We start from the raw sequence: 9,533 nt of genomic DNA, 5'->3' as shown, positions 1-9,533 counted from the left end.
ACTACTATTATTCTTAAAATTGTTTTCCACAATATTTATGCTGTGCTTATAATGTTAATATTGCAATAAAGGGTTCAGGGTGCTGGAGAAAAGCTACCAATGCAGAAAACACCACCGTCCTGTGGCGTTGCAGCCATAAAAAGGGAAATTTCCCAAAAATGGAAAATTGGGGAGGGGAGAGATAAGGGGAATTACAAAATTGGACCATCTCTTTCTTTAGCAGGCTTTTCAGGCTTTAAGATGCAATGGACTTCAATTCCCAGAATTCCTAACTGGGAGAACACTGGTTTAGCCGCTGTGCAGCCACCCCAGTTTGAATCTAGCTTTCCAGCGGCAGTGCCAACCACTTTAAAATTTCCAGATGTGAACACTCAGCACTCCTTGGTGCCCACTCCTATAGAAGTGCCATTTAGATATCCCAGATGTGCAGGCGGGAGAACACCAAGAGTGAAAAACGATTTGAAAGAAACTCACTCAGCAGAAGAAGCGATCAAAACTTATCTGAAACCAGACAGTAACCTGAATTACTTTTCATCTGGGTTTGTCTGATAAGGTTGGTTACCATTTGATTAATTTATTGGGGGGGGAGGCAGGCTCAGGCATTCCCAAAAACCCCCAAAGCAATTAATCCATTTACCAGGTCAAAACATCAAGGCTACCGACGGTAATTAATAATCCCATAGATTTTCTTTGGCTTAACGTTCCATTTGGCCTTTAAGATGGGCCATTTTTTATTATTGCAGGTAATACCCAGCTTTACAGCCACCTCTAAGCCCCAAATTTCCGTTCTTAAGTGAGACACTTGTTCAGTGGCTTTTGCCCCATTTTACAACTTTTCTTCCCCATTGACTTTGCTTGCCAGAAGGTTGCTGCGACCGTCATAAGTATTAGTCCGTTGCCGAGGGTCTGAATTTTGATCACATAGTTATGGGGATGCTGCAAAGGTCGTTAACTATGAAAAATGGTCGTAAGTCACAATGCCATTGGAACTTTTGACGGTCATTAAGCGAAACAGTTGTAAGTTGAGGACTACCTGTATGTTATCAGTGGCTCTCCTCCTAGTTGGTCACAACGATAAGCGCCTTGTTCGTTCGTTTTCCTGTTCCCTCCACTTTCCCCCTTCCTTGCATGCTCTGCTACTTAGGTCCTCAATGGTGCTCCTGACATATATATATATATATATATATATATATATATATATATATATATATATATATATATATATATATGTTTCTGAGGTTTTCGCGGGTGTTTGTATGTAGGTCTTTGGTTATTCGGGTTTTCTCCCACGTAAAATTGGAAGTGTCTTGACGACGTTTCGACGAAGTCTCATTCGTCATCTTCAGGCTGGTGCTTTCGGCTTCGTGCTTCTAGGAGCAAATCCTAGAAGCACGAAGCCGAAAGCACCAGCCTGAAGATGACGAATGAGACTTCGTCGAAACGTCGCCAAGACACTTCCAATTTTACGTGGGAGAAAACCCGAATAACCAAAGACCTACATACATACATACCTACATACATACATACATACATACATATATATACTGTTTCGCCTTGTTCGTTCGTTTTCCTGTTCCCTCCACTTTCCCCCTTCCTTGCATGCTCTGCTACTTAGATTCTCAATGGTGCTCCTGACATACATACATACATACATACATACATACATACTGTTTGGAGAGGGTTGATTTTTAAAAAAAAAAAAAGTGTTTCCTTGCACAGCAATATTCTCCACAACGTTTATCACTGTAGCTTCTAAAAAAAATCAATTTAAAAAAAAAAACGGAAAGGAAAGGCAACACAACAGAAAACGTCCCAATACCTTTATTGCTAGTAGTACTCAGAACTCCATTGTGAGCCTGCAAGCAAAGATTCAGGTAAGGAAATTCAGAAACGGTTGCACAAATAGGCGTGGCTCTTCTCCAGGCCACACCCCCTCCTTCGTAGCCATTTTGTGAAAGTACCCAACGCGGATCCAGCAGTGTCCCAATGCCCAGGACTGGTCTTCCACAGAGATCTGAGTTCTAGCTAGTTATCCCAGCAAAGGAAAGGAAGAGACTTGAAATACGTAGCGCCAAATTCTCAGTGGAATGAAAGAGTTGAGATCCAGGGGGAAAGGAGACCTACAAGCAATCCCCCCCCCAAAAAAACATAAAGAAACATCGGACAACACACAAGGAAAAGCAGCAACGTGGCATCCCGACAGGCCGCTGTTTGAAAACCAGCCATCCTTTCTTTTAAGTCAGTTCAGCTGCTTTTTCCGCTTTCAGTTTCCTTTCTCTTCTTTTTGGGCCAACTGGATCGCCACAAAAGTTTTGCCTTTGCTTTCGGGAAGCATCTTGAAAAGATAAATGAAGGTGGCCACGCAGAAGGGCCAGTAGACCAGCAGAGAGTAGGGGCCCAGGAGTAACTAGGAAAGGGGCAGAATGACACGGAGAGTTTTTCTAACTTGACAAGGCTTCAAAGCTCCCTTCGCGTTGTCCCGTCCCGGCGGAAATGCAACTCCTTCCCACGTTGATTTTTTTAAAAAATTCGGTTTGGCAGCAAATCCGCGAGCTGAACGAATCGGTTGCCCTGGGCCGATCGCGTTCCTCGCGTCTTCTCTTTCCCGCCTATGACCGCCACCCTCTGGGGTAAACTTGGTTTGTATCTAGCCCTCAAATGGGTACCATCACGGGGATTGCAGTCTAGCGTCGCAACTCTGAAAACCTCAGGGGAGATTTTGGACCGCGGAGGGCGCCGAGGCTGCCCGAGGGTCCCATAAAGTGGCACCCCACCCACCCACGCTCGTATGAGGACTTACCTCCAGCTGGATCAGGATCATCCCAGAGACAAAGCGACTGAACCACAGGGCGCTGAACCCAATTGTAAAAGCCAAGGCGCGGGTCGACTGCAAGAAAAGCTCTCCCAGAATGACCACACGGATCGGGCCTGGGAAGAAAGGACTTGACCAGGACGGGATAAGGTCTCCTGCCTTTAGCAGAGGGGTTAGACTAGAAGACCTCCAAGGTTCCTTCCAGCTTGATGTGTCTGCTGTCTGCTGTCATTTGCTAGTTTTTGCAGACCCCACTGTTTCGGCATTATTCAGCCTGTTCACCTACCTGGTCCTATCATATGTCCAATTAAAAAGATAATAATGAAAACCAGGCTTAGGAAAGACACTGGAGGGCTCTGCACCTGTAGAAAGAAAGAAAGAAGGCGAGCCACATAGTCTTGAGAAGAAGACCCCTCGCCCTGTGCTGTCAGCCAGCTTTCTCTAAGCTTAAGGTGCTCCCACTGGTTGTGCCCTCCCAGCAAGGACAAGATCGAGGTGGGGGGCTTAGGAAGAAGAAGAAGGGGGAGTTCCCCACAGGAAGCAGGGAGCATCAAACCTGGAATTCCAGTGCCAGGGTTAAAAGGATGCAGGCCATGCTACAGATCATCAAACCCATGATTAAAGGAATTCGCCGGCCCCACATCTCAATCAAATTGATCTAGGAAAAAATCAAGAGGACAGGGGTATGGTGGGAGGGGGATCTCGAGGCAATGGGGATCAGAGCCCTGAACTCTCGTGTGGCTGGCTGGTCCCCATCACCCTGTGGTGGCTTTTCCCCGAGGCCTCCATGCCAGGTTAAAATACCCCCCCACCGAGTTCTCCATTCTTTATTTCGTTCTTTATTTTCTGCTGCCACTAGAAAATTCCAACTTTTGCAATCGTTTAAAAAAGGCCCCTTGGATTTTGTACAGAATAATACAGGATCCCCGGCTGATTGGACTGGAAGACCCCCCCCCCAGGTTCCCTTCCAATCCTATAATTCTATATTTTGTGCTTTCTCTGTTTTTGAGAAACAGAGTTGGCAGGCAGGAGATCCCACCAAGATCCAGCCAGGATTGCAAAACAGCAGCTTCCCAAGCAGTGACAAAATCCTTTGGAGTGCAATCCTAAATTGCATTAACAGAGGGGTAGAATCAAAATCAGGCGCAGTATTAGAACCGCTTTATTAAGTCTTTGAATACTTAGAATACTGCATCCAGTTTTGGTCAACACAGAGAAGAGCAACAAAGATGATTAGGGGACTGGAGGCTAAAACATACAAGGAACGGTTGGTGGAATTGGGTATGTCTAGTTTAATGAGGAGAAGGACGAGGGGGGACATGATAGCAGTGTTTTAATATTTGAGGGACTGCCCCAAAGAAGAGGGAGTCAAGCTATTCTCCAAAGCGCATGAAGGCAGGACAAGAAGCAACGGGTGGAAACGACTCAAGGAGAGAAGCAACCTAGAACTAAGGAGGAATTTCCTGGCAGTTAGAACAATTAACCAGTGGAACAACCTGCCTCCAGAAGCGGTGAATGCTCCAACACTGGAAGTTTTTAAGAAGAGACTGGACAGCCATTTGTCTGACATGGTATAGGGTTTCCTGCCTGAGCAGGGGGTTGGACTAGAAGACCTCCAGGGTCCCTTCCAATTTTGTTTTTCTGTTATGGTCGTCTCTGCCGAGCAGAGCCATTCCCGCAAACAAACCCTTATTTCCTGTTCTTTAGATTTGCTCGGAGATCAAAATGTCTGTATTTATTTTATTTTATTTTTAATGGATGGGGGAGGGGGAGTGACACATTTTACCCTGGGCTTTTGCCATGAAGTCAGCTGGAAAAGTGAGCAGCTTACCGAGGCAATAATGGTGATGAGGATGATAAGATTGATGCTTAAAGAAATGATCTCTGAGATTGGCTTGGATAACCCCATCACCACGTAGACTCTCTTGGCGTAAAAGAACATCTGTGTCCAGATGAAAAAGAGGGGATGTGATGAAGAGGACACTGGAAAACAAATTTTTTTTGGGGGGGGAGCAGGGAAAAAGAGAAAGAAGGAGATTTGGGGTTTCTGTCGGTTGCCCTTAAAAGAGAAAGGAACTTGACAAAGTGAGATGAGATCCATACTGTGGTTGGTTTGGGTTTGTTTTTTTAGTCAGGATTTGAGATACTTTTCCCCCCTACCCCGTTGATGCCAGAAAGCTGACTTCCGGCCATCAACACGATGGTGGTGACTATGGGCCACCGGAAATTCCGAGCATGTAAAAATTTCCAGAACGTCATATTTTTCTCGTTAGCCTTGAGTTCGTAAAAGTCTTCTTCCTGGAGATCCTTGATTTCATTCATCACGTCCCCTTGGGCCCTCAAGCTTCTTAAAACTGTTTGGAAAGAGGGAAGACCATGAACACAGGTGCAGAGACAAGGAACAAATGTGCGCCGTACAACCAATGGGAAAAGGGTATCATTTTTTTGCGATCCAGCCAGGAGGTCTTTACCAGGAGGGGTTTGCTAATGATCAGTGTCTCTTTACCTTCTGTTGCCTTCGTTTCGTTCTTCTTCTGGATGAAAATAAACCGAGGACTTTCTGGGCAAATCAGGAGGAGCAAAATACAAATGGTAGCAATGAGACCCAGTAAAATAGCCATGAACGGGAAACCTGTAAAGGAAGAGGCATTTTGGATGGACAATTTCAAGCGCTGGGGAAATCCGGAGATTCGGGCAGTTCAGACGAGTATAAAGATTTATTGCGAGCTTAAGGTCTCTACAAGAATCTGACCAACTAACGGTTGCTGTTTAGACAGAAAGGTGCTAGTGGGCCAGGATTTGTGGGCTGCTGCAAGGGAATTATTCTGGCTGCTCCTGCAAAAATCTGTCGCAAGGACAATTCAATCAACGCACGTACCTTCTTCGTTCCCCAACATGTGTGGAAGTCCAAGCGTGTAACCTAATATAACGCCGAGGCTGAAGAAGAAGGCTGAGGCTGCCGTGATCGATCCTCTTATGGGGGTGGGAGAGACCTCTATGAGGTACAGTGGATCGCAGCAAGAAAAGATCCCTAAGTCGAACAAGGAAATTGAACAACGATGGGGGATTTTGCTAGCTCTACGACCAGTCAGGTTTTGAAAAAAGTGGCCGGCCTCTTCAGCACCCCAAATGGCAAATATCAACAAATCAGTCCCGGGAGACCAATTCTCGGAGATAACCTTTACCTGAACATATCCCAGTCATAAAATTGGCAAACAGGGTGAATTCGAAGAGACGGATGCTATTGGAAATGCAGAGAAAAATCGAGACGACGAAAGTCAAGGTGTTATTAAACAGCAAGAGATACTTTCTGCAAAAGGAAAGGGTGGGGGGAGGCAGGTGTGAAAAAGATATTAGCAACCTCATTTAAAAGAGAGCTACGGCTAGTTCTTACTTACACCGTTTGAAGTTACAACGACACTGAAAATAGTGACCATTTTACACATTTACAACCATTGTAGCATCTCCACAGTCACGTGGGCAACTGGTTCATATTTGTGACGGTTGCAGTGTCCTGGGGTCATGTGATCCCCTTTTGCGACCTTTTGACAAGCAAAGTCAATTCACTTAACACAGTGGTTCTCAACCTTTCTAATGCCGCGACCCCATAATACAGTTCCCCATGTTGTGGTGACCCCCAACCACTTATACATCACCGGGTGCCAGGGGCGTGGCCAAAGAAAAGGGGAAAAAATGGCGGACAGCCTTGTTTGACGACCCCCATGAAATGGTCGTTCAACCCCAAATGGGGTCCCGACCCACAGGTTGAGAACCATTGACTTAACGTGTTAAGAGCCCTGGTGGCACAGTGGTTAGAATACATTGTTGCCGGCTAATTCTGCCCACAGTCTGGAGTTCAATCGTGACCGGCTCAAGGTTGACTCAGCCTTCTATCCTTCTAAGATCGGTAAAACGAGGACCAAGATTTTGGGGGGGGGCATAGGCTAACTATGTAAAAACCGCTTAGAGAGGGCTGTAAAGCACTGTGAAGTGGTATATAAGTATGTGCTGTTGCTATTACTAAGTTAACAATTGCAGTGACTCAGCCACTGTAGTAAGAAAGGTTGTAAAGTGGAATAAAATTCACTTAAGAACTGTCTCGCTTAGCAACAGAAATGTGGGGCTCAATTGTGGTCATAAAAGTCGAGGACTACCTGTATAGTATAGAGTAATGCCTGGAAAAGAGACCACGAGGAGATTCCTGCATAACATTGGCTCTGCTCCACAGTATAGAGAAATTGTACGTGTCCCCTTCCCCAAATTGTTTTGCCACTTCTGTTACCTGCCATATTTGTCCACCAGGTTTGCGAACAACACAATGCCGATGAACCCTCCCATTGGGAAGAATATGACAGCGGGCGATAAGATGAACCAAAAGTGTTTCAGATTCTTCACTTCCTCCTTTGTCAAGTTGGCAACAAAGAGCTTAGGGGAGGAAAAATGGAAAAATGAGTGAGATGAGGAAGCAAAGAAGAGAGTTCCCGTTTCTGGATCAGCCAGGAATTAAATTTAAAGCTTTGGGGTACAAAACAAACGCTTAAAACGTAACAGGGGTCTCAGTCTCTGACTTGCATCCCAGAACAGCTACAGTGAAAAATCAAATTTAGCACAGCACACACGGATGGCCTTGCTAGTCAGCAAAGACTAATGTGTGTGGCAAAGGATATTGTGTGTGTAAACAGGACAGGAACCTGAGGGAAATCACACTCTTCTGCCCACCAGCTCCTTGGCACACCCTGGCACTTTTGCCTTTCAACGGGTGTTGCAAAACACCAGCTGAAGAGACCCGTCAATTCCCGGTTTAGAAGAATGAATGAAAAAAGGAAGAGAGGACAAACAAAAGGAAATTATCTTGGCTGAGGCACCACGCTATACCGGGTTCAGCCAAAACATCTGAGCAGGGTTAGTAGGGAGACCTCAAGCCAGGGGTTTAATCAGAGCTCCTGTGCCAGACAAACCCTGGCTAACTTTGTCAGACTTACCGAAGCTGGGTGATGCACCAATATGAGAGTGTAGCCATACTCAAAATGTCCGAGATACGAAACCGACATAGACATAATTAATGTGCCGGTCAGCTTCAACAGAAGGAAAGCAAACAATGGTTACTGGAATGGGGGTAAGCCACGTTTCTTCTTTTCAAAAAACGTAAATTGGTTGCTTCATGGACACAGCGAGGTTGCTGCCGTGAAAATATATTCTGAAGTTAACAGAGGACTTCCTTTAGAAACCATTTTTAATTGTGTCGTTTCTGGGAGAGCCCTAATCTCCGCCCTCTTTGCCCTGAAGGTTAAAATAATCCCGATATGCCAAACTCACATAATCTCGGATTGTAGGTTTTGGTTTCTCTTTGTTATCTATTCTTCTGGGTTGACCAAGAGGGACCCTGATTGAGCAAAAAAGGAAACAAGCAAAAAATTCTGTCAGCGTTTCTCCCCCTGAATCCAGCCAGAGAACCTCCCCGAACTGTGCTCCCTGATGGCTCCTGTTCAAAGGTAGACTGCTGCCGGTCAGGGAGGCTCCACAGAGCTAATCACCAACGATGGACGGCGTTTCTCAAAGAGGAAATTAGAGAGAAGGGAACAGACACCAACGGAAGGTTTTCTCCACCTTTTCTTTTGAGAGCTTTGCGTTTCATTCCTAAAGTCCCCAAATTTGTCGGCACCCTCTTGGTCTTCAAGCGCTGTTTTCTGCCAGCCTGTTTGGAGAATGCCAGTTCCCAGCTCCGGCATTTCCGGCTGGAAAAAGAAGAAAATCTAAATGCCAACTTACTGGGGTTTTTTGTGCGTCATGGCGTGAAAAGGGACCAGCCGGATCTGCTCCCCCTGATTTTGTTTCGAGCGAACGCTGGAGCAGCCGATGAAGCCCAATCGGGCAAAGGAGGCGGGAACATTCCGGGAGAAGCGGTTGGCAGTTAGGAGATGATTTGCATACATTTCCATATGGAATGTAACATCAGCCGATTCCGACAGCCCTAAGGCAAACCTGGTTAAGCATATGCAATGCTCTGTGCTGGCTCAGGAATTCTGGGAGTTGAAGTCCACGAGTCATAAAAGAGCCAAGGTTGCCTACCCCTGCTCTAGCACAGTGGTTCTCAACCTGTGGGTCGGGACCCCATTTGGGGTCGAACGACCATTTCACGGGGGTCGCCAAACAATGCAGTCCGCCATTTTCCCCCCCTTTTCCTTAGCTGTGCTGCTCCCTTTTATTCTATTGGCTTTGGAAAGCCAATAAAATAGACTCTCTTGAATAGAGTCTAATTCTATTGGCTTTCAAAAGCCAGTAGGAATTGTCCAGGCTGTCTCTGCCCGGCTGAGCCCACCAAAAGTCCCATTCTGCAAACGGTGCTGCACCAGTTGAGTAGTCCTCGACTTACGACCGGTTGGGGGTCGCGGCATTAAAAAGGTTGAGAACCACTGCTCTAGACCATTGCCGATAGTTGTCCTGTCCCAACCTAAGCCCAGGCGAATACAGGCCGTCCTCACCGTATGACCACAATCAAGCCCACACTTTTGGTTGCTAAGCGAGGCAGTTGAGTGATTTTTTGCCCCATGTGTTAAGTGATTCACTGCCGTTGTTAAGTTAGTAACAAGATTATTAAGTGACTCTAACTTCCCCATTGATTTTGCTTGCCAGAAGGTCACAAAAGGAGAATTTGTCAGGGTTTTTTAAAGTTTCTGAGTCACTTCGCTCCTGATTCCTAAATAAATGAAGACCTCCTTTC

The 9,533-nt window shown here is 45.9% G+C and overlaps 1 protein-coding gene across 3 annotated transcripts; it reads right to left on the bottom strand.

Annotated features, from left to right (window-relative positions):
• Positions 1–1,571: 1,571 nt before the first annotated feature.
• Positions 1,572–8,913, bottom strand: LOC120319079 (solute carrier family 2, facilitated glucose transporter member 5-like). 3 transcript variants are annotated; one of them, XM_039367409.1, is made up of 13 exons: positions 8,582–8,913; positions 8,129–8,195; positions 7,795–7,887; positions 7,095–7,237; positions 5,998–6,122; positions 5,691–5,843; positions 5,319–5,444; positions 4,973–5,166; positions 4,644–4,754; positions 3,369–3,470; positions 3,099–3,174; positions 2,801–2,928; positions 1,572–2,407 (listed from the first exon to the last, which is right to left on the bottom strand). In XM_039367409.1, exons 1-13 carry the CDS (start codon positions 8,749–8,751, stop codon positions 2,264–2,266), a joined length of 1,632 nt encoding a protein of 543 aa, XP_039223343.1. In that variant the 5' UTR covers positions 8,752–8,913; the 3' UTR covers positions 1,572–2,263. The 3 variants fall into 3 exon arrangements, with proteins under 3 accessions (XP_039223343.1, XP_039223345.1, XP_039223346.1); XM_039367411.1 differs by having other exon boundaries at positions 7,795–7,991; positions 8,129–8,913; XM_039367412.1 differs by having other exon boundaries at positions 7,795–7,917; positions 8,129–8,913.
• Positions 8,914–9,533: the final 620 nt, after the last annotated feature.

Source organism: Crotalus tigris, unplaced genomic scaffold, assembly GCF_016545835.1.
Source record: "Crotalus tigris isolate CLP2741 ecotype Arizona unplaced genomic scaffold, ASM1654583v1 scf7180000020588.15403103151:6194809, whole genome shotgun sequence".
Lineage (NCBI taxonomy): Eukaryota > Metazoa > Chordata > Lepidosauria > Squamata > Viperidae > Crotalus > Crotalus tigris.
This window is presented reverse-complemented; position numbering and strand designations above follow the sequence as displayed.